Source organism: Acipenser ruthenus, chromosome 12, assembly GCF_902713425.1.
Source record: "Acipenser ruthenus chromosome 12, fAciRut3.2 maternal haplotype, whole genome shotgun sequence".
In the NCBI taxonomy this organism is placed as follows: Eukaryota; Metazoa; Chordata; class Actinopteri; order Acipenseriformes; family Acipenseridae; genus Acipenser; species Acipenser ruthenus.
The window spans coordinates 4,513,486-4,538,383 of NC_081200.1; the positions used below are offsets into that span (position 1 = coordinate 4,513,486).

The 24,898-nt window shown below is 37.7% G+C and overlaps 3 protein-coding genes across 7 annotated transcripts in view; 2 read left to right on the forward strand and 1 right to left on the reverse strand.

Moving 5' to 3' along the window:
• Window positions 1–14,687, forward strand: LOC117417090 (elongation factor G, mitochondrial). Of its 2 annotated transcripts, none has more exons than XM_034028837.3 (18): window positions 1–263; window positions 1,306–1,458; window positions 1,629–1,761; window positions 2,820–3,024; window positions 3,415–3,531; window positions 4,050–4,200; window positions 4,385–4,539; window positions 5,112–5,196; window positions 6,652–6,789; window positions 7,223–7,324; window positions 7,444–7,500; window positions 7,729–7,866; window positions 8,316–8,398; window positions 11,330–11,492; window positions 11,771–11,915; window positions 12,293–12,453; window positions 12,714–12,767; window positions 13,048–14,687. In XM_034028837.3, the coding sequence occupies exons 1-18, from the start codon at window positions 189–191 to the stop codon at window positions 13,177–13,179; spliced, it is 2,247 nt and encodes a 748-aa protein (XP_033884728.1). In that variant the 5' UTR covers window positions 1–188; the 3' UTR covers window positions 13,180–14,687. The 2 variants fall into 2 exon arrangements, with proteins under 2 accessions (XP_033884728.1, XP_033884729.1); XM_034028838.3 differs by lacking the exon at window positions 1–263 and adding an exon at window positions 391–409.
• LOC117417092 (latexin-like) lies at window positions 8,496–19,544 on the reverse strand. 3 transcript variants are annotated; one of them, XM_034028843.2, is made up of 8 exons: window positions 19,399–19,544; window positions 18,472–18,549; window positions 10,525–10,683; window positions 10,185–10,247; window positions 9,581–9,758; window positions 9,296–9,432; window positions 8,972–9,034; window positions 8,496–8,856 (listed from the first exon to the last, which is right to left on the reverse strand). In XM_034028843.2, the coding sequence occupies exons 2-8, from the start codon at window positions 18,472–18,474 to the stop codon at window positions 8,734–8,736; spliced, it is 726 nt and encodes a 241-aa protein (XP_033884734.2). In that variant the 5' UTR covers window positions 18,475–18,549; window positions 19,399–19,544; the 3' UTR covers window positions 8,496–8,733. The 3 variants fall into 3 exon arrangements, with proteins under 3 accessions (XP_033884734.2, XP_034780646.2, XP_058890352.1); XM_034924755.2 differs by lacking the exon at window positions 19,399–19,544 and adding an exon at window positions 19,045–19,125; XM_059034369.1 differs by lacking the exon at window positions 19,399–19,544 and adding an exon at window positions 18,668–18,768.
• The window catches only part of LOC117417091 (major facilitator superfamily domain-containing protein 1-like), a 9,951-nt gene continuing 4,558 nt past the window's right edge, over window positions 19,506–24,898 (forward strand). For both annotated transcript variants that reach the window (XM_034028839.3, XM_034028841.3), the window contains exons 1-8: window positions 19,506–19,677; window positions 20,644–20,696; window positions 21,705–21,817; window positions 22,636–22,678; window positions 22,944–23,011; window positions 23,515–23,623; window positions 24,030–24,132; window positions 24,417–24,515. In XM_034028839.3, coding sequence (XP_033884730.1) covers window positions 19,506–19,677; window positions 20,644–20,696; window positions 21,705–21,817; window positions 22,636–22,678; window positions 22,944–23,011; window positions 23,515–23,623; window positions 24,030–24,132; window positions 24,417–24,515 — 760 coding nt within the window. The remainder of the gene's footprint in view (window positions 19,678–20,643; window positions 20,697–21,704; window positions 21,818–22,635; window positions 22,679–22,943; window positions 23,012–23,514; window positions 23,624–24,029; window positions 24,133–24,416; window positions 24,516–24,898) is intronic.

A 24,898-nucleotide genomic window follows, 5' to 3' on the forward strand; every position in this document is an offset into this window, starting at 1 on the left:
GTTGTCTTTACTGTCGTGGCCTTTCTCAACTCGGATGTGATTTCGTACAAGGAACCGGTGTGACATTCACGCTGACATCCAGCGGGGGAGTTGTGTCTGGAAGATTTTGTTTTCATTTTTACACACATTTAACAGGCAATTTCAGATTTATTTATTTATTTTTTTTTAAAAAGAACCCGATTGCTAAAATGCATGTGCTGAAAGCGGGAGTGCTTCTGGGTCGACTGCACCTGAAAAGCACCTGCCCTTTAACTGTAAGAAAGGTAAGCCGTTTTAAATGATGAAGTTTACTTTAATGATGACCGTGTTCTGTAGCCCGACCCTGTCAGTTATATAACTTATTGTTTTGCGGCTCTGTCGGTTTTCTAGTCGTTCAGATGTCCCAGTTAATGTGCTGGTTTTACCTCACGTAAGTAATCGGAGATTAACTAGGCTATGTTGTATGTTCTGTAATATTAGATTGCTGCATTCGCTCCACCAAGTTTCTCAATTAAACAACGATAGAGGTCTTCGTTTGCCTGTTCGATCTACTGCTATTACGACTTCGACTGCCTGTTCCCATATTGCTTAAACAAGGTATCTACAGCACACGTACAACCATCGCCTCTTTATTGGGTGAAATGCCAAATCAACACGTTCCACTCAACTGAAAGCCTTTCGCTTTATCGAAATACCGAAAACCTGCTGCATCGAGTTCAATGAACTTTTAATAATAGCGTCGTGTGCTGTTTTATATAACACATGTTAAGAAGAAAACAGCAGTACACGCCCATGCATCCGTTATACAAGGAATAGGCCGATAGCACTGTCCTTATATAAACACGAAAATACATAAGTGTGCTGTGTGTATCATTTGAACTGCATGTATCCTGTGTTGTGCTTAATTAATACCATTTTTCAAATGGTCCTTACTTTTTTACGCCACTAGGTGTGGTGTACATCTTACAAGGCCTGGTTACATGCTGCACTCGATGGTACTGCTATAGACATGGTTTTGTTGGGCACAGCAAAGTCTCTGCAACTATTAAGAAACCAGAAACATTTAATATGGTCCATTAGAATGATCCTGTAGCAGACAGTCCAGTGGAAACACAGTGAAGATACAGGACTTCAGGATTATTGTTGGTACCTTTCAAGGTACTGAACCATGCATTATATATATTTATATATATATTTTAAAAATACAGGTTTTGAGGTTTTCCACAATAGAAAGCAATACATGTATTCAGAGATGTACCAGGAATTCATTGCTTTGAATATAAAATAAACTGTATTTTAATTTTAATTTTTAATTTTTACTTACAGGTGTTGATAAACAGCTGCAGAGCTTGTTCTTCAGGTATCATACCCAACGAGCTAATCAGGAATATCGGAATCTCGGCTCACATCGACTCCGGGAAAACCACACTCACAGAGCGGATTCTGTACTACACCGGCAGAATAGCACAAATGCATGAGGTAGTGGTGTTCTTGTTTAATTGTAATATACACCTTGCATGTCCTTTTTGAGTGAATGCTTCAGCATGTTCATTTAAGAATGGTGGTTGTGGTGTTATTTATTCTGCATTGTTTCAATTCAGTGAAGCTGTTTTGTGATCCTCCTGTGTGTATCTCTCCGTCATGCCCAGGTAAAGGGAAAAGATGGGGTTGGGGCCATAATGGATTCAATGGAACTTGAACGACAACGAGGTATCACAATCCAGTCTGCTGCTACTTACACCATGTGGAAAGGAACCAACATTAACATCATCGATACACCAGGTACAGCAATATACTGGATTACTGCTACTATCACATGTGTAGAGAGAAGTGAGTGAACAGCTCAAAGAAAATAAAACCAGAATGTATCTGGGGAGGGCTGGCTGGAATTGGCATAGCACATTTAGCAGTCATGTGAGGTATGTCTATTTGAACAAAAATCGTGTGCTACATTTTGCATGTGTTAGATGCAACTTCTCGGTTCCCAGCAAAAAGTTGTCATTAAGCGAAAGTTGCTAATAAGCGAAAAGCCCCTGTTTTCAAGTCTATTTATATGGAACAGCGATATATACTGTACACATATGGCACTGAAATACATGTGTTTTAAATGTTAGTGTTAAAAAATTAAAATGAGAAATGCGAAATACCCAAACATAGAACTGTTTACTTCACGCTTGTGTAAAACAAAAAAAAGGGAGTAGGCTTAAATACTGTAGTACGACACAGCAATGTACTACAGTTGTCCTTACAATGAGTAAAGCAAACATAAAAAATGTGTTGTACTTACAATCAATTCTAAAGAACACAATTTTAAAATAAGAAATTGTCCAACGTTGTCTGCTTTTGCCACCTCCCACTGTAAATCCATCTCAATTTTGCGTGCAGCTTTGTAGTAGGTTTTAAAGCCCCGATTCTGCCTCAGTCTGCCAGAAATACCCCATAAATGACTAACTTTCTATGCAAACACTGACTGCACTCGAGTATATTATTAAAATGGTGTAGCAGAGAATTATCATATGCCAAGAGGGTCAAAACAGAGGAGTGCTATTAACGAGCATTAAAAAAATGTATCGCCAAAGAAATTAACGCATTAATCGCAGAAGGTAACTACGATTGATAGCCCTATATATATATATATATATATATAATATATATATATATATAATGAGGTATTTTGCCCAAGGATCCATGTTCAGGCAGTGACTAAACTGAGATTTAATCCTCACTCTTTAATCCTCTAATGAAATGAAATTCGCTTTACTGAATAATGTACGCTGTAAAGCTTGTTCCTGCGTTGCTGTGAAACCATGTCCCTTCTTTGTGGCGTGTGTGTGCTGCAGGTCACGTTGATTTCACTATTGAGGTGGAGAGGTCCCTGAGAGTGCTGGACGGAGCTGTGCTGGTGCTGTGTGCGGTCGGAGGAGTGCAGTGTCAGACCATGACAGTAAACCGACAGATGAAGCGCTACAATGTCCCCTGCTTGACGTTTATTAATAAGCTAGACAGACTGGGAGCTAATCCGACCAGAGCTTTGCAGCAGATGAGGTAACTACTGTACGCACATCAATCCATTGCTTTTTTGAAAACTGCTATATCCTTCCAGTACCAGTAAAAGGTTGTTAATGTGTTTAGGGTTCTTGATAATTTGATTATATATGGATATGGATATGTGGCTGTTTCTGCTTTTAGGAGAGGATTGTGTTCTTTGAAACTAGTTTATTGGCTTCCGATCCATGAAATGCAGAAAAACTACCACAGGAGGGCAGTCTTGCACATTTATATCATAGACAGATTCTTTGGTTAGCTTTCACAGTGAGGTTCAGTACTGTACACACTGAAAATAAAAATGATTTATATTAAATACTGACCTGTCAGTGCTGTAACCATTAGAAAGGTTGTTTAATTTTTTTATGTTTTGTTTTGTTTGTCACACAGAACCAAACTGAACCACAATGCTGCCTTTCTCCAAATACCCATTGGTCTCGAGGGGAATTTAAAAGGAATTATAGATCTCATTGAAGAACGAACCATGTACTTTGAAGGGCCATTTGGGTAAGCAAATACCTTAAATAGATATATGTTGTGCTCCTCTCCTTTTCACATAGTATAATCACTCCTAAATAATGTAATATACTCCGCGTGGACTGCAGGATGCGTCCCATAGCCTGGAGATCACTGGTTCGAGTCCAGGCTATTCCTCTGCCGACTGTGAACGGGAGTTCTCGGGGCCGCGGTGCACAATTGGCAGAGCGCCGCTCAGTTGAGGAGGCCTGTGGGCCTGCCAGTAAGCAGCCCAGAGCTGCGTGGTTCTCCAACACTGTAACTCTGAAGATAGCTGCATGGCATGGCTGAGTGAAAAGAAGTGGACGGCTGATGGCACATGTTTCGGAGGACATGTTTCTGTTAAAGAAGCTGCTTGATATTACATTGTATCTACCATATTCTTGTATTTTATGTTTCAAGCAGAACCAGGAACATTTTCACTGGGGAGTGCAACCAGACATCTCAAGAAAGCATTCTGCATATTGCATGGAGGCATTTAACCATTGATTCCCTTCCATCTCCCACAGTCAGAACATTAGATATGATGAAATCCCAGCGGAGTTCAGATCCGAAGCCACAGACAGGCGTCGGGAGCTGGTGGAGTGTGTCGCCAATGCAGACGAGCAGCTGGGAGAGATGTTTCTGGAGGAAAAGGTCCCCACAGTTGCAGACTTGAAGGTGACCATTTAAGTTGTTTGTTTTGCAGTTCCATTCTTTTTTTTTTTTTTTGGTGTTTTACTACGTTTGTTTTATTTATTTATTTATTTATTTTTCACTTGCATATCACACGAGGAAAGGTGGTTAGAAATTTAGAAATGCTTCATTGTAAATATCCGTCCCCCCCCCCCCTCCCCCTTTCAAGGCTGCAATCAGGAGAGCTACTGTGCAGCGCTGCTTCACCCCTGTGCTCATAGGAAGTGCTTTGAAAAACAAAGGAGTTCAACCCCTGCTGGATGCTGCCTTGGATTACCTGCCCAACCCAACAGAAGTCCAGAACTTTGCAATTGAAAACCAGGGGTAAGCACAATTACTATATGTTTCGCTCCAGTTTGTTATCCCTCCTGTGTAACTTCCCGTGTCGCTTCCCTCTTCCAGACACTGATCTTAACAATCATTTAAAATACGAGAATGTGGAATATGTAACAAGGTTCACTGCTAAACGTAAGACCATGGCAACACTTTTCAACACTGTATGTCTAACTTTGGATGTATGATACCAAGTAGGGAAGTCCACATGCATCGGGTCAGTGCTTCAGCTTCATTATGATATTGATTTAATGATGCAGCGCAGACAGCCTTTTGCGCCACAATGTATAGCTTTTCAGAATACCACATCTGTCTTGTATGATGGTAATGGCTCACAGCTACTTAAAATAACAATATAATTTTTCTAAGGGGAACTCATTTTCCTTCTGCCAGGTGCACCAATATCGTCTGCCTTGTTTCTTGTATAAAATAGGGCATTGTCTGCTTGCTCATGTCTTGGGGATTAGTTTCTTCTACTGTATGTGCCCTTAATTTTGATGCATACAAAGAACCTGAATGTCTTGTTAGTTGGACTTTAAACACAGCCTTTTTTATTCCTGCAGGGAATCAAACGAGGTCACTAAAATTTTAATGGACCCCACAAGAGATGACTCTCAGCCTTTTGTGGGCTTGGCTTTTAAATTGGAGGTAGGTCCCATCCCCTTCTGAAGAAACAAGCTTTCATGACAATCTGAAATGGAAAATTAGTAAACCATCAACATTTTGTGTGTTTAGCCTTTGAAACCTAGTAGGAATGAGCATGGTCATTTTTCAGTTGTAATGGAAAAGGGTACACGTGTGTATCATACATATTGGTGTTCATTTAAGCAAAACAAAAGATGCATTAGGGGGTTAATTTATTAGTGCCACTGTCAGTATCATCAGTAATAATGCCTTATTGAAACCAATTCACTGTTTAGGGCAGTGTTTACCTAAGTATTCAGATGAAGAACCATATTATGTGTATTCCAAGCATTTTTTTGGTATTCATTTACTTTCAGATTAAGGGCCTCATTCACTAAACCGTGGTAATGTGTTTTGTACGCAGTAAAGCCCCTTTACTGCATTTTTACTTTCATTTTTAAAGACTGTTTCAATAGCGACTCGAGTTCTAATGTTCCAGTGTGCTCGTACATCCTCAGACAGTCTGGGATATATGAAGATTGAGGCAGGCATATATATGCAACACTTTCGGTTATGTTAATATATTTATATAGTCACCATGCACTTGTGATATTTAAGTAGGCTATGCTTAAAATAGCTTTAAAATATACAAAAAAAACTGTAAATGTCCAATAAATGAATGTGCGAGTTGAGGTGAAGTCATAAATACAAGCAATCAAACAGCATCTAATGTTAGTTATGTTAATGTTTTAAGTGTTAAAAGTTGACGTTTCGCCAAACACTTTTTGAAATGTAAATAGTGAACTTCTAATTGACTGAGTGAGTGCTTTGCTGACTTTTGATTAATATTACAAAATAACTTTATATTCCTCACTCTGTCCTTCTTGGTCGCTGTCATTGTGACAACCTCAGAACTGTGCTTACCTTTTCTTTCGAGCACCCTTACATATATATATATATATATATATATATATATATATATATATATATATATATATATATATATATATATATAATACAGTGTGTGTAAACCTCATGCATAATTCTGCTTGTTGAATTCTGCATGATGAGTTCCGCATGTTGTGACAACTTGCAAATGGACCATTTAGTTCGCTTTATTTGTGCATATAATTAGCTTAGTGAATAGAGCTACTGCTGGTTCATTTTTGCGCACGGTGTGGTTTCCCCCTGCCACGCGGTAATTCCGGTCATTTACCGCCGTTTAGTAAATGAGGCCTTAAGTTCTTGAAACAATGTCCTACGTACATGATACAAACCAGTTACCCTTCCCTATGTGTAGTAGCAACATATGTCCACCAGATGGTGGCTATAGACACAAAGGAGCTCCCTTATACCTGATTCATAACTTTATAGGATCTGTGTTGAAATTGCACATATAGTACTTTTTATTTTTATATTTAATCTTTTTTTCTCAACTGAAGCAGACTTTTAAAATTATATTTTGTCCCCTCCTGCAAGGCTGGCCGGTTTGGGCAACTCACATATGTGCGAGTCTATCAGGGAGCTCTGAAGAAGAGTGAATATATCTACAACACCAGGACTGGGAAGAGGGTCCGAGTGCAGCGCCTGGTCCGGCTTCACGCAGATCAGCTGGTGGTAAGAGATGGGGAATGACAGAGTAGGAGCTAACAAGCACTTCCGTCTCTGCAGTAAAGAATGACAGCTCTTCTGTGTTTAACTGAACCGTTAGGATTCCCCTTGGACAGCGGCACCTTGGAGGTGTGTCTCTTGTGGGTCTCTTGCTGAGATTTGCCAGGTGCCCCTTTCACTTCTGTGTACATTCTGAAAACCATTCTTTTGCTGACACACCCAGTTGTTTCCTTGACTCTGAATAAATATATTTTAACAGAACAGGTGTTCACAAATTCCATACTGTGAATAACAACGCCTGCTAATCGAGGACGTCTGATCAAGTGCAGTTTAAGCAGTTATTTGAATGTTGGTTAAGGCAGTGTAATGCACTGCTGTCTGTAAGGTTTCCAATGAGCTTGACCTTTTCTGTAGTTCACTAGTTCCATTTCTGTTCCAGGATGTAGAAGAAGTGTATGCTGGGGATATCTGTGCCTTGTTCGGAATCGACTGTGCCAGTGGGGATACCTTTACAGCACGGAGCAGTGCCAATCTCTCCATGGTGAGTAGGGGATTGCTTCTTAGGAGAAAGAGGTTCTCTAATCCTCTCTACGAGTAAATGTTGGTGTTTTACCAGAACTGTGCTGCATTTACAAAATTCTCAATCTTGTTTTCCTGCAGGAGTCGATACACGTCCCGGATCCAGTTATATCAGTAGCTATGAAACCTGCCAACAAGGTGACTTTCATCCTCCTGTTTTTATTCAGACTGATTTTACTATATTTGTGATGTGTGGCAAAGCAAAATATTGGGTCAGTACTGTACTCCTAATAGAAAGACAGCAGAATTGGTAAAACTGTACTAGTGCACTAGAAATAGATATAGAATGTAAACACAATCAAATATACGAACAGTCTAGGAAAGCTTGAGAATACCAGCCTAAAACTTGAATTTATTTATTTTTAGAATGACTTGGATAAATTTTCCAAAGGAATTAACCGCTTTACAAGAGAAGACCCTACTTTTAGAGTCCACTACGATACTGAGAGTAAAGAAACCATCATATCAGGAATGGGAGAGCTGCATCTAGAAATCTACGCCCAGGTAAGCCTGGGACAAAACACAGTGCAAGACAGATTCACATGTGTTAAGCTTGCAAAGTTTCATATTTCATAACCAATAATAAACATTGCTTTTGCATTGGAGCTTATACTGCTGGGTTAACAGACCCTGACTAGCGCTAATAAAACCAGCTGTAATGTGTTTGTATAATATTATATGGTAGTTCAGCAATAATAGATTTTGTACCTAATTATGATCATAGCTGAATAAGGTGGTAGAGAAGAACACTCTTTATTCGAACTAGAGGAGTGTCGCCATTATCAACTCAGATGGAAAAAATAACCTTTATCTGTTTTATTGATTTAAAACCCTGACCCTAAATTGTTGCAAACCTTGTCATCCTTGGAGAGGATGTGAAAGTATGAAATGCCTCTCTTTCAGTTTGTTCATATTGATCTAAAGTAAAAACATATTCCCATTGTTGCCTTTAGAGAATGGAAAGAGAATACAACTGTGCTTGTGTCATGGGAAAGCCTAAAGTAGCCTTCAGAGAATCGATTGGTGCCCCTGAACCGTAAGTACACTACCCACTCAATATTACTATTGTCATGAGGTGTGGGAAGTCGGGCAAGAACACAGTATCGAAACAAAGCACAATATTAAAACCGCAATGTGTTTTAACAAAACTTTAATGCCAGTACAGCTTGTGTTTGAATCACTGTTCAGTTTACTTTCACACATTGGACTAAATCTAAGGATAGCAGAAAAGCATTGTATTCTTTTCTCAGAGATATAATTAACTAGAAAGAAAATGTGACAAGTGACACTCCTTGACGCGTGGTTATATGACTATTTCAGCCGACGTTGTTTCTTGCTGTAAGCAGGTGGAGGATTGAACTGCTGGCTGAACTAGATCTTGTGTTTTTCTGCCGATGGTTGCTTCATTGTATCTTTGGGCAGTAAGTTGCACTGTGTAACTTTCACTCCTTGTGTAGGATTCCAAGCAACCTGCATGTGCCAGTGGATAATTTCCTGTAAAAAAAAAAAATAAATAAATAATAATAAAATAATATAAATGTAAAAATAAATAGTAGTAGTAATATATTTTTTGTTTGCAGTTTAGATTATTATGTATATGTTTCTTTACCTGCGATACCATGTCATGGAGCAGGACTACGTAGTCAAAGGCAAGCAGGTCATTCTCAGAGTTCTGTAATTAGAAGCCCAGCAGTTAAGAATGTATTGTAACAATGATGGCCTTTCCAAGTGTGATCCGTTACATACATAAGTTCTAAGGCTGTAGGCTAATAAACAGGTTCATCAAAATCTTAGATATAGACATCAATAACGGAGCTTATCAGAGGTCAAATGCTGGGAACTATTATGAATAAAGTGTTGTCAAGTAAATAAAAAGAAAATGCAGTGAAAGGGTATAGTATACATTTCTGTAAGCATGCACTTTTGCACTTACCAGCTGTTTTACACTGTGTACATGTACCATATTGTAAAGCGTTGATTCATTGGACTGTTGCCACATTATAAAGCTGGCTCCAATTCCCCCAAGATACCAAAAGGGCTCCATTTCTTTAGGAATATTTCCTTGACTGTCTTAAGAAAGCAAAAGTACCCCGGTTAACTAGTGTGGATATTGAATATACATTGCTGACTTAAAGAACATCTTAAACCAAAAATGCAATCTACACATTTATCGCACAGCCAGTCAGCATTACTGACTCCTCACATCGCCGATGTTTACCTGGTATGTCCGTGCCGGCCACCGGTTCAGGCTGGTGTTTTATGTGAAGGTATAAAGCATGGTCAGCATCTGATGTCTTTATCTTCAGGAGATCACCACATGTGCAGTTAACCTCTGGAGCGCTTTGCTCTTCAGTTTGTCGGAAAAGTATCTCTGCAGTGCAGTTTCCTACAATTTCCTGCCAACATTATTGAGAAGAAAAGGTTAACCCTGCCCTTTTCTGAAATCACAGCAGCAAACAGAATTATTGTTATCATGCCAGTTGTTGCATAAAGGCACTGGTTGAACACAATTAATAAAACCCTAAATAACACAGAAATTATATGAAATAGATTATGTTTGACCAAACCATATGCTTTGTATATAGAATACAACAAGTGGGGTTCTTGTGACTTTACAGACCACAAGACTGGGTGAAGGATTTGAAGTGCTACGTTCTGGGTTACAGCAGCTAACCATATAATATATTCCATCGAAATGATATGGAAATAATTTTAAGTTTGTGTTGCACTTTCTTGTCAATTCAGACAAACAGTGTCAGTATTTGCAAACGGAAGGAGTTTTATGAAGTTCCCTATCAACGTAAGATAACAGACTTGCTTACTTTTGTGGCTTGCTCTTGCACTGAAAATTGTATGTGGTACTTGGTTCCAACTTCAGGAATATCCTGACAATTAATGGGGGGAAAAATACCAATTAGCATGTAAATGAATGTACTTAAACAGAAACCAAGTGAGCGTAATTACGTTTTGTTTGTACAGTACTTGCAAGTTAAAGAAATCATGAAATAACCCATTACCATTTAAAAATACATTCTACCATTATTGGATAATGAATATTTGATAAATGTAATAAATATATATTTAAAAAAAAAAAAAAAAAAAAACAGACGTTAAACCGTAACATATTTGCACAGTAATATACTGGAAAACATCTGCTCTTACCTCTGAGCTGGCCTTTTTAATGTCATGGACCATGAACCATTTAGAAGGGCTTCCATGGTGGTAATTCAGATAGTGCTGTGCCACCCTAGCTGCCCGGGTAGCAGGATAATGGGATGTATTCAGTTCCTTCATTGGAAAAGCTGGATCGACCCGAGTTGGCTGGGAAGCAAAGAGAGAAGACAACAGTACTGGGTGTGTCGAGTTACACGTGGACTTTGCACTCCCCTCCTTTATATTGATCTAAGAGTGTGTTACGCAAAGCACTACAAGCAGTTAAAGGAACTTGCTTAGAATTACTACATCTCCTGATTGCACATCCTTGCTTTGTGAAATTTCCACTTGTCAGTTTACCAGCAAGCCTTGGCAGTGTCACGTACAGTGTGGCTTTTAATTGCACCAGTCTGCAGCATGTAACTTCCTGTTTCTATGGGAGCTCTGCCAAAGAGAAACAATCTATAATGCCTGCTTCTTTAAAGAGGCTTCTGACTGTTAATGCGGAAAACTACAACTACCTCTTATATCGAGACATCCCTCATTAAAACATTGAAAAAGTCTTGTATATATGAAAGTTTGTCATTTCAATTTTATTTTTTGTATTTCTAAACATGCCTTGTCTGTACGTTTTAAGTTAAATGGATAATTGGGAAGGTATATGTGTACTCAAAAACACATATACATTCCTCCCTCCCCCCATGTTTATAATGGTAGTGTTCTGTAATAATACATTGGAAATAGACTCCTAGTGACCTTCCATGTTTTATATTTGTAAACCCAAGGTGTGAAGTATGTCTTTGTCAATTTTCAGGTTTGATTTCACCCACAAGAAGCAGTCGGGCGGGTCTGGACAGTATGGCAAAGTCGTTGGGGTGCTGGAACCTCTGGATGCCGAGAGCTACACAAAAGTGGAATTTGTAGACCAGACAATTGGTACAAATATACCAAAGCAGTTTGTGCCTGCAATCGAAAGGGTAAAGAACCATCCCTATACCGTGTTATGCCAACTGTTCATTGTGGGAAAGGATGGCCAGAATTGGAGTCCTTGAAATGTAGTGACCATTTACCAAGTAGACCTCTTAACTTTTTCCACTTTTTAATTGATGCTTAATCTATTAATTGCTTTTGAACTCCAGAAAAGTCCGGTTCCACCTTTCCATGCATATAACAAGTTGAATTCTCTTGCCACTGAACTCCACATGCCCTCATAGTGAAAAATAGGGTTCTGAGCGGCCTTCTTCGCTGTCTGCAGGGTTTCCGTGAAGCCTGTGAGAAAGGGCCCCTGACCGGGCACAAGATCTCTGGGGTACGCTTTATCCTGGAGGACGGGGCACACCACATGGTGGACTCCAATGAAATCTCCTTCATCAGAGCTGGAGAGGGCGCTCTGAAACAGGGTAGGTCTTTTCTTGCCATGTGTTTCTGTATATCCTTCCGCTATTTTAAACAAATGTATTCTAGTTATTTTGTTACTGCTTAGGTTACCTGGTGATAGAATTATACAACACTGCAGTCAATTTTATGTAATTTATATTATTATTTTAGAACTGGAATATATACTGTTATAAAGGTCATTTTAGCTACAATACTCTTTCACATTACTGTGCTTGTAGCTAAATTCAGTAGTCTAAAAAAGAAAAAAAGAAAACCTTGCTGTAGGTCTGTAATAAAATTATACAATAAAAGAAAACACTTAAATACAAAACAAGCCAATAGCTAATTGAATCCCTAATTGTAAGTTAACATTGTGACATGATGGGTGTTCTTGCCCTAGCTATGGAGAAGGCCACAGTGAGTGTTTTGGAGCCCATCATGTCAGTGGAAGTAGTGGCTCCGAACGAGTTCCAGGGAGCTGTGATTGCCGGAATCAACCGTCGCCATGGTGTCATCAGTGGGCAGGATGGAGCAGAGGGCTACTTCACTCTGTATGCAGATGTATGTATACTAGTAATGAGCAACATTCATTCATATCTATACATTAACAGCAGGTGCAGTGGCGGGTTGTGATGAGGCAGTTACTTTGTTTGAATAAACAGAAAAAAAAACTAATGTGAATAATTACGCACTCGGGACTTAATGACAGGCTAAGAAAGCAAATGTACGGTAATTTGAGGCCGGAGGGAGATACCCTATGTTGGATGTGATGTACAGTATTTTGAATAGGGTTAAAGTAACTGTTCTCTTCCTTCTTTCAGGTTCCATTGAATGACATGTTTGGGTATGCCACTGAATTAAGATCAAACACAGAGGTATGTGATACAAGTCATTCAAGAATAAGAACAACAAATGATAATGATTATTCATATATTTATTTGACTTCAGTTCTCTTTTATATAGAGATGGAAATAAGACTCCCATTGCATAATTAGATACACCCGTTAACTTTGTTACCGAATATGTAATTAAGCTCATGATAAAACCTAGACACTCAAATTGCTGTGCAATAGTAGTTTTGTTTTTGTGTCTTATAAATATTCAGGATTGTGGCCAAGTCCTTACTTAAGAAGGTGTTTGTTTTATTTGTTTTAGGGTAAAGGTGAATACACAATGGATTATAGTAGATATCAGCCATGCCTTCCCAGCACACAAGAAGAACTCATCAACAAATATCTGGAATCTACAGGTCAGCTCCCTGCTAAGAAAGGCAAAGCCAAGAACTAAACCTACGGATTTATATTCACTTCACCAGATTAAAAAACAAAAAAGAAATACACTGAACTGGATTCACAGTCAATGACTGACATTTTTAGAAACTGTTACTTATAAAGATCTTTTTTATGAAGCCTCAGAGAAACATTTGGGAAGCAACTTCAAGCAGCAGTGGAAATCGTGGATAAAAAGTGTGAATACTGTAATGGAATTTATTTTCTTTGACTTAAAGGGATTTCCTGCAAAACTGCCCCTTGTACTATAATTTATTTTATTAATGTTGACAAAATACAGGCTTGAAAAAATGTCTTTGAAAAAATAAATAGTAGGAATACTGGTAATGTACCATGTGCAATATAAAATAACTTATAGCTTTGAACAATGTAAAGACTTCCTCAAGTTAGTTTTGTGTCGTTCTGTCTCATCCCCCCCCCTCCCCATATCTAAAAGTTTAAACTTGCTTTAAAGACTGGTTCCTTACCTCCAGGGCTGCTTTCTCCGTATCATCCAAATGAAGGACACTGTTCAAGGACCCGCTCTGGTGGTTAAGAGCTGCGTCTGCAGTCTCCAATGAGTTCTGGTTGGTTTTGAGTGTGGGGTGTCCATTGACAAGGGGAACAAGCCCAGTACAATCCACAGAGTCCAACGCATCTTTGGTATGGAGACTGTTGCAACAGCAGCAGAAGAAATCGCAGCACAAGAATCCTGTGCCTTTTGTAGAATCTAAAGTAACTTGCGTCAGAGCTCCAGATTCTTCCCAGACTTAGGAGTGAAGACAAGGAAAACTGACAAGTTCCAGACCTCCTCAAATTAAAATACTTGTACCACTGGCTGCTTGACTGTGCTTTTCTGTCTGTATATAATGTTTTCCAGGACTGGCATGTGCTCTTGGCTTTTGTTGTATTACTATTTTGTAAGAAGTGTAACTTCCTGCTGAGTTGGAGTCAAGGTTTGTGTCTAGATGTCTGATCTTTCCTGTTTATTTTCTTTTCCAGCTACTTTAGGAATATGCAGTTCAGTGACCTTGAAAAATTCTTAGCTGCAACTTTTTAATTTTCCTTTCCTACAGTATTAACGTCAACATGTGACGCAAATGACTGCACTCAGAAAGCATTCGGTCACATTTTCTAAGAGGTATTACTGTACAAATTGAGAAATTTGTAAGCTCTAGTTTGAATATGTAATGTCTTTTGACTGGTTGTTTAACATTTCAAAGGGAATCTGAAATGTCTGACAGCAGCTGAAGTGTGTCTCTCTTCCAATCACTTTAGTTTTACGGGATATTTCACATTATTAAAATAAAACAAGAAAGTCGGCAACTAGTCCTATGTTGTCAGCATGTGGAAAATGTGGATCTGGCTATCCTGTTTAAAGACGTAGTACCCCCCATAAGGGTTTAGCATAGTTTGTACAAATGTCCAACACTAAAAATCAGAGCTCTTGCACTATTAATATTATTAAAATTATCTCTGCATTACAAAAGCATTCCAGAACAAACCAAATAGGTTAGAGTGCATCAATGTGGCCATTGGTTCTTTTGTCTTCAACCAATGTCAATTAAAGCAGCATGAAAGAACTATAAAACATTGGGTTTTTTTTTTACTTTTTGCCGTTGTACTGACATAATGGGCCCTACGTGGTAATTGTGGTAGGTCTTTATTCACGTCTATGTCAATCAGGCTGGTATTTTTGTTCAGTGGGGCTAGAAGGATCATAAACTGACTCACCCAATTAACTTATTGAGGGTGTCCTCACACCTTCAACCTTACACAAGAATATGTAGTGATTCTCTGCTACTGTGTGGGCATGATTAACAACAACTTTTTTTTTAACATGATTTAAATTAAAATAGTTTTTGCATGCTTCATCATCAACAATTTAACAATCACAAAAGTTCAGTTGTTCATTAACAGGCCTTAATACAATTTAAGAAGTTTAGAGAGTCGTGTATTATCCCAAAACCACATTTCCTGTTTTACTATTGGGTACATGTGTAAGAGGGTAAGGGTAAACTGGAATTGTATTCTGCAGTTTTTAATGTTTTCTAGTTCACAGAGGCCATCCTGGTGAGGGGTGGTGGCTCTTTTAAACAGTTAATGCAATACTACTGCTAGACTTCAGCCCTAGTGCTAATTGTGGCTCATCCATTGTTGCCTCCATGTATTTGCATTGTGCATATCACCAGCGCCAAGAGGCTAAGGTACAAAGGAGAACAATAGTGGCTTCAGTCTCTGTATTATCTCACACAAAAAACACACCTTAATGTAGTCATGCGTTACACCAGTCCTCAGGACCTTCATTTAATTTACTGTATTGATTTAATACATCGCAGAGGGAAACTATTGACTACACAGGTGCCTTAACTGGTGTAATATTACAAGGTGAGATTCAGTCCAGGCTCCAGCCTGCCTATTGTGTGCTACATTGTCACGTTTAGTAAATTGTCAGTTCATTGTCAAATACTTGCATTACTGTTAATCTAGCACGGCTATATATTAAAAAAAAAAAAAAAAAAGATCACAAACATAGCAGTGATTACTCTTAGTCGGGTCTGTGACAAATCGTGCAAAGCACGTAAAGATCACATAGGGCTTGAGGGGCCAAAGTGGTCCAGGTTAAGAGACTTGCTCAGGGTCACACAGTGAGTCAGTCAGTGGCAGAGGTGGGATAAAATTAGCCTGATTGGTTGCATACTTTTCATAGTGCAATATTTTTTTTAATATATTAACACAATTCAAACATGTAGAGGATTCAAATACTGTATTATTATGTATAATCTGTGCAACTAATCAGGAAACTTGCCACATGTATTTCTTTTGTTTGCAAACAGTCCACTAGAGGGCGTGGGACCCATGCAAACATGTTCATATGTCAGAGCCTTATGAAGATCGTCTGTGGAGCACCAAGGTTATATACTGTGCTTATTGATGGCTTCCCTTTTTTCACCTGGTCTACACGAAGAAACTTCAACAATAGCCAAGAGATGAATGAACTGTAGAAATGAATCTGTTACACAGCACAGTCAAACACAAAAGATGTACGTGCTAACTATGCCCCATACTGTTGGCATTTGGATAACAAACGCACTGAAAGGTAGTAATGCATATTTTATGGACTGCTGTTCAATTTACTGAACCTCCTACTATTTAGACACATAGCTGACTGCATTTGAAAAACATTAATAAAGTGCATTCTTATGGGTGAAACTCATGTGGTGGGCAGCATGTGTGAGTTACAGGACTGAAAGTCTGTGTTTGCGTAGACTTACAGTCCAATCATTGTTCTGGGAACAGCTTTGTCACTTTGACTATGCACACAAAACACAGAAGTTTGGCAGCTGCAAAACTGGAGATCCAGCCACCTTGTTCATATGGACATCCTGTCTGCCTCAGTAAACAGGTTACCACAGAGGAAGAACGCAATACAACCAAACTAATTCAGTGTGGTACTCATAATATAAATGTATTGCAATCTTGATCTTTTAAAAGACCATAGAGTTTTGGATACACAAAGTATAACCAGGAGTGGGTAGTGGACACTTGTTTAAAAAAAACTCTTTAGAATAATTAACATCAAAAGAGCTCAAATCAAGTAGCATGGACTACTAACATTGTTAGGCATACTAAGGTTTTAAGCATATAGAGGAACTCACAGAACACTGTGTAACAGATCAGGTATGGGTAGCTTTTTTATTTCTGTTCTGACTTGACTGTGTCAAGCTAGGTAATGGAAAGAAAGATGCAAAATAGAATAAAGGTTTCCTCTATCATAGACGGTAGCATACAATTTACACACATTATCTACAACGATAAAACAAAAATAATAATTTTTAGTGATTAGATTATATCTCAGGATGAAAGCTGAATATACAACAGAATACCTTCATCAAATGTGAAAACTGAATTTAATCCATATTACTGACCAAAACAGATGGATGGTGCCAATAATAAAGCAGACGTTAAACATTCAACACTGATGGCCTGTTCATATATTTTGTGCATTTTAACAGGCATGAAAACATAAGGGGTCTAATTAAGCTAAACAAATAAATAACGTCACTAAAGACAGTACAAATAGTTATAAGATCCCCAGCCATAATATCATTAAAAAAGACCTGTTTGTTGACAAAATAAGTACAAATAAGAATTAAATAAATAAAAAAGGGTATTTATGCAATTTTCCGATTTAAATAGGTTAAAAACGTATATAAATTACTCTGTAATTTACTGCATGCTAATATAACCTTCCTATGATTTATGATTATGTGTGTCCCAAGCACTGATTAATATAATAATGAAATATGACCTCCTTCCCTGGCAAAAGGATTATATTTAGTCTGAATTAATGCGGTATAACATGATTACACAGTGCTCCTGGTGGCTGGATGAAGGCTTGTTTGTCATTCCGGGATTACATTCTTTGACAGATGACTCAAGTAGAAGGAGTTGTGGGTGTATTAAATGACATTTATGGTACTGATATATCCCAGCAATGCTAGGCCATTCTGGTAAAAATAAATTAATAATAATAATAATAATAATAATAATAAAGGAGATGCAGGATAATCAGTTGTTCATAAGTGCATTAGTTCATGTCACCGACAGTATCGTTCTGCGGTAGACAAGTGAAGTGTATCTTGCAGGTTTTTTTTTTTTTTTTTTTTAAATCACTGAAATGGATGCAGTAGTGTTTATTAAGACCATTAGCATTATTATTACTATTATTATTTTAATTTAATTTGTTTAAACATTTTATAGGCCACTAAAATGTGATTAGTATTATTATGTGATTAGTATTAAAATGTGATTAGTATTATTATTATTATTAGTAATAATAATAATAATAATAATAATAATAATAATAATAATAATAATAATAATAATAATATGGTGAATACGTGCATTTGCGGGGTTGCACGAACTCCACCCTGGCAGGGCATCGGGTGCATGCCTTTCCAGGGATAAAGAGCGCTGTATTTCGCTCCTGGGTGCGGTTTGTAAGTCAAGAGAGAGGACTTCATCGCGAAATCTGTTCACCAAAAGAATTCTGTCGTTTGTGGCGCGCACTTTCTCGACAGTGCTTATCTGGAGGACGACTTACTTGAATATAGCATGGGATTTAGAAATAAGCATCGAGTCAGGCTTAAATTAGATGCGATACATTTTATATATATATATATATATATGTATAAATGTGTATTATAGGACCAAACGCTAAACTAATATAAACTAATTACACAATATAGATACTGAAGCTTACATTACTGGTAATCAAACACATTACAATTTTGGAAATTACACTCACCATGCAGTGTTGCCGATCCGCCACAGATTTTGGAGGGTCCACAACTCTATTTCTTGTCGATCCCCATTTAGTCGCTGCCTGTTGATCAGTGGGAAAATCAGTTAAAATATGTAGGGTTGTGGCACCTGTTCTCTAAAATTAATTGGGTCTTCGACTTCATGTTCTATGTTTTCAGCGGCAGTCACCATGTGTTTACCTTTCTGTACGTAACTTCCGGTTTTATTCCGGCCAGCACGTGAGTGGGTGTGGCCACACACCACACAAAATCCATCATATCTTTCTTATTCACTAATATTTGTTAACCGTATAAAAACTATTTTATTTCTATTGATGAAATCTATACAGAAATGTATTGGTGTGTTTGACCTGCAAGATACACTTTAATACTATTTAAGTAGTAATATATTCTTATGATGTCATTCTATTTGAGAGAGAATAGAGACTAATGATGAGCCTCTATATAGTTACCACCAGGTGTCGTCGATTGTGACTTTGTGATGTCATAGGGCTGCATACGTTTTAATTATAAATTACGTACTGTTGGTCTATACGAAATCAACCAATCACACTTACTAGTTTGTCAGAATCCCTGTATGCTGTTACAGATGTCACCCTATGAAATCTTATAGACGTAATCATTTCTAGTATCAGTGGCCAGGAATCAGACATTTGAAAAGCCACCCTCTTGCACAGTAAATACTGCTGCTAATGCACATGGAGGTTGGCACAGTTTACACCACACTGTATCTTTCCTCACAATCATTACATCGCTAATAATACACTACGCACTTCAGTAAAACAGAACTGCAAGCAACCCCAAATCACAATCAACAAGCAGACACAGCCCTCCAAAACATATGACAACTGTTTTTAACGAGAAAAAAACGGTATAACATAAAATACTTGAATAACAAATCACAAACACACCTTTAAGTTATGCCGTACCCGGCCAAACACATTTAAATCAGCTGACCGCACAACGTGACACGGAAGTTATATGACTGAGTGCTGGTGGCGTCTTCGGGAGGCGGAAGATGGCGGAGCGAGAGGAGTGTACAGGTTTGCTAGAAGGAGAAGATGATTCTGAATCTTCCCCTTCAAGTAGCAAATACTGCAGTTCAGAGAAACAGCTGCCGGCGTGCTGTGACCCCAGCAGACTGCTGCACAGAATTGTCGTGTTGATATTCATGTGTTTTTTAGGGTTTGGTAAGTCACGTCTGACTGGGCACTAAATTATTTAACGGGTTAACAATACAACGTTTCATCATGCTTACATACAGCGTAGAAAGTATTTTATAAAATAAAATAAAAAAACACTTCAACCACGTGATAATAATAACCTTACGAGTGAACGAAAGCAAACCAACAGCTTTATTTATGTAGTTCAAGTTCAATATTGGAATGTGTCAGTAACAGTGTGACTGCTGACTGGTTTTGCTATAGGGAGTGTTACATTTTTAACAAAGATACTTCCAAAATATTGAGAATCTAAAATAGATAATTGAGGCCATTTAAAAAATAAAAGTTTTGTACTGTTAAATCTCCCATGCCTTACCAACAGATGGCTCCTTCAGGGCATAAACATTAGCAGTCAATGCTTCTACTCTCCTGCAGTACAATTGGCACAGTGTTACACTATGAGGCTGAATTATTAAAGACGTATAACTTGCATAAATAATCACTGTAGATCAACTCTGGTCCAAATGCTTAAGGCTGTTCACAAGTTATCCCTGTTTAACCCTGCCTTTTGCAGCATGGATACAGTAATGCAGCTACAATAGTGAACTGCCATCGTAGTATGATTAGTCAGATTTACAAACCATGATAACAATGTCTTCACAATCTGTATGGTGGGAATGGTAGATGTGATCTATGCAAGAATGTGTGCATGTATGAAGATGGTACGAGGCATTCCCAAAGCACAATCAAGACAGTGCAACTAACCTAGCCTTTAAAATATCACATTTTGTATAGCATCTCTGGGAATTCATTTTTGTGGTGAGTTTTGCAATGGAATTTACATTGGTTACTGTGTTACTACCAATTATTACAATAGGGCTCTCAGTGTACCAGGGTAGTGTCTCTTAGTTTAGTGTGTTTCTGTATAAAACTATGTAACACTCCAGGAATGGTGAACATAAGAATTACTTGGTCTGTCTTTTTTTTTTTTAGGTAGCTACTTCTGCTATGACAATCCAGCAGCCCTGCAGACTCAGATAGTGCAGGTAAACCAGCATGTGATAATTTAATAATAGAAACCATTAAAAATCAGAAGATTAAAACTACTGGTTTGTTCTGTGTGTGTGTAGGTAGGTAAAGTAAATTATGCAATTTAATTCAAATTAAATTCTCTAGAGCCAGTGGATTCTAATGATTATGTTGTGACTGGTTTTACATAGTACCTGGGCCCAGCATTTCCATTAAGTGCGACATTTAATACAGGTCTGCGAATCAACAGACCTAGATAATCACATCAGGATATGGATGTGGCACAATGCCAAACCCTGTGTCTAATGCTAGCTTGTTAACAGAGTTCAGAATAATAATAATCAGTGTGGTATGTCAACACATAGCCCGATGGTAAATACAGTAAGTGAGTTTAACATTTCAAGCAAGCAGGTTACCTGGGTCTGGGATATTTCTGTTTGTTTGCATGAGCTTGGTCTTCGGATAATCCCTGCAGTATTTAAACAGAGGTGTGCAGCCCTGGTCAAATTAGAGAAACGTGAAGCAACCAGTCATCTGGAGTTAGGTTACTAAAGCTTTAAATATGTAGAGCAGTTACATTGTAGGTGTTATCACATTTTGGACAAATATACAGAAAGGATGCGTGTGTTTAATTTAGGCTGCACAAATACACTAATATATATTGCGCTTGAATCGTAAGCAGCATATTTTAAATGTTTAATCATGCCCTTTAAATACACCAGTTCAATTTACCAAACAAGAACCAGGCAGCTAAGTACTATTAATTAAGGTCTCTTAAGCACTCAGATTGTACCATTAACTTGGAATCGAAAGACTACACTCATAATTCTGCTGCTAGTTGTCTCCACATTGATATGCTTGTACTGAGACTGACAATGCTGGATTCCATAGACCTTTCTAATAATGGAGCATAGTGTAGTTAACAGATTGTGAGAACTGTATGTTTAGCAGCTGTAGGCACATCATTTTCCAGTGTGGTTTTGCTCATTTTTACCTGATTATTATTGTTGTATTTTTTTTGACAGGATATGGATCTGAATACTTCCATGTTCATGCAGTTATATGCATGGTATTCCTGGCCAAATGTTGTGCTTTGCTTCCTTGGAGGGTTCTTGCTGGATCGTGTTTTTGGTATACGGTAAGCAGCTAAAAGAAAGCCATTGAAAGTATTGAATGTTTTGTAATTCGAACATGCCTTGAAGCATAAACATTTAAGATTTCAAGGTTTATGTGCTTGAAGGTGACAGAGAATAAAACATGTCACAAAAAAACTAACAGTCTTTAGTATTTACTTCTAATATAACAGTGTATTATATTAAGCCATAATCATACATACAAATATATATATATTACCCCTTCCTATATCCCTTCCATCACATGTAAACACATTTAGGCACACAGAAATACACCCGAATTATTCCATGAAAAAAAATAAAAATAAATAATTATTTTGTTCAGTCATTTAAGGTTTCAGTACTAGACCTGTGGTCAATTATATTTACAATTACAGCAGAATTGCTTGCTGAAATTACAATTAGCATGTTTACTCTCTTTATTCTAGATAACCAAGTAATAATCATAGGTGCAAATACACAAACATACTACAGAACTTTTTCTTTTCTTTTTGTTCAAACACATGGGTCACCAAAGTGGTTAAAATACAAGAATAAAGAGAAAATGACAAATGTGTAATTGGACTGGAATTGATCAGTTATGTGGTATAATTACAATTACGCAGGTGTGCCAAGGTTTAACTACAGTGACATTGTAATTGCAGTTCATTACAAATTGCACAGTTGCAATTGTCATTGACTTGATATTGTTATAAGATCACGTTATTGGTTTTCTCCTTTTTGTTGTCAAGATTATTGTTAAGGTGATGTTACTGCATGTATTCACTCATTTCAATCTGTGGACTTTTAAAAGGTATTCCGTTCAAAATGTTTTGTTTTTTAGGTTGGGAACAATCATTTTCAGCCTATTTGTCTGTGTTGGACAGGTAAGTGTGTTTTGTGTTTTTCTATCCCTACAATATTCCTAGTAATAAATAGTATTAGTTATATATTTCTGTGTCTCACTTTTCACCAGGATTGTTTTTAGCAATAATGTACAGTCACTTAAAAATCATTTTCTGTTTAAAATACTTTAAAAACCAACCTTGTTAGATTTGACCAAATCAAACCCTTCAGTAGAAAAGCATGACTTTTAGAATTCTCATTTCTTCCAGAAGTATTCAATAATCCTGAAATATTTTGCTACTGTAGGTAATATTCGCTGCTGGTGCTTTTTTTGGTTCCTTTTGGTTGATGGAACTTGGGAGATTTGTGTTTGGGTAAGATTACACTTTCCATACATCAGCTCAAAGTTCTTGTTTGTAAGTGCAATATTTAGTTTGTTAAGCAACTTTAACTCTTTTGTGGTAGTAATTTTACAAATCTTTGCCCTGTCCTTGTATCTGAGATGTTTTTTAGTATAGAGTTCATATGTGCAGGGTTATATGTAATCACACTATAGGCTAAAGGTTGGTCATCTTGATGATGACCTTGAATGGCTGCCATATTGAGGTCATTTGCTTTATAAGTTCCTTAGTGAAGGAGACAGCACGCTTTGAGCTGTTGTCTTCATATTTAATGCACTGTATTCTACTATTCTCTCTGTCAAGTTCCATTGAGGGTGTGGTCCCATATAAATTACTAGTTTTACTGCTACATTTCCATTCTTGTCATATAAATAATTTCTATCAAAATTCTCCTTCACGTTACACTGCCTCACAGGGGACAGGACACCCTTTTTTTGTACAGTCTGTTAAATGTTGTTTTAATGTGTTTGATACAGGACAGGTGGGGAATCCCTTGCTGTTGCACAAAACACATATGCTGTCAGTTGGTTTAAAGGGAAAGAACTGAACCTGGTATTTGGTCTTCAGCTTAGTATGGCCAGACTGGTAAGTGTAATGAGTTGCTTCAGTATATTATTAACCAACTCTTTTTGGATGCAAGTAAGGTGAAATATAACTGGAATAATGCCTGAAAAGCAAATAGTTCAAAGGGTTCTGTTTGGCGGTATGTTTGGTTCAAGTTTACAATATGTATGTAATATCTATGCCTGTGCTTAAGAAGTGAGTGGTACACTTTTTAGGTCACTGAAAAGCTACAAGTTAACTTGCTGTTGCTCATTGTACAGCTGCCAGCAGGTCTTTTACCAATTCCAGTATGTACAGTGACCACACACAGCTGTTTCTTAGATTTTTTTTAAGCAGCATGCTTTGATGTTCAAGGGGTTCAATTGGATTATAGAATTGTTGTTCATATGATAGACCAATGTAAATCTATGCTTTATTTTATCCATAGGGCAGCACAGTAAACATGAATATTATGGGGTGGATCTACTCCAGTGTAAAAGGCTTGGTAGGCTCTCCAGGCCACACAACACTTGGTATAACCCTTCTGATTGGTGGGTGTATTCAGTGTGCTTTTATTTCTTAGGGCAGCAACCACATTCAGATACTAATGTGTCCGATTTCCACAAAACAGTTTTTTGCATGCAGCTGTTAAAAGTATTCATTACAGTAGCACTGTTGTGTTTAAGCCTGCATGCTGGCCAAGTTTCACATTTGATAATTGTAGTACTGTACATGATGTGTGTTGACACATTGTGGTAATGTTATCTAATTCATTCTGGAATACACTTAAAACAAAGTACATGTACAATACTTTATTTTATTTTATTTTTTTAAGGTTGTGCAACATGTATTTTTTCTTTAATCTGTGCGCTGGTGCTTGGATACTTAGACAAAAGAGCAGAGAAGATTCTAAACAAAGAACAGGGAGAGACTGGTGAGTTGTGTGTGTGTGTGTGTGTGTGTTAGTCTAATGTGATGATTTCAATAAAGGATCTTCGTCCCCACGCTTTATTGGAAGACTGTGAAAGCCTGTTTTTAATTAAATGGTACTCGCAGGATTTTCCCCCATTGTTTGTGGAGACTTTCCGTCCTATGATAAAATCCTTTTTGATTGGTATGATTTTAAAAACAAGCTTTTACTTGCTAGAAATCTCTTTTCTAGTTAACGAAACTGGCCTGTCCACAATGAGTAGGTCCAAGTCACTTTATAGTCATTTTATTGCTGGTTCCTAGCATAGCAAACCTAAAACCAACAACAGCGTTTTAGTGAGGCTTCAAATCCTCAATCAGGACATCCCTGATAGCAAAATGTGGCAT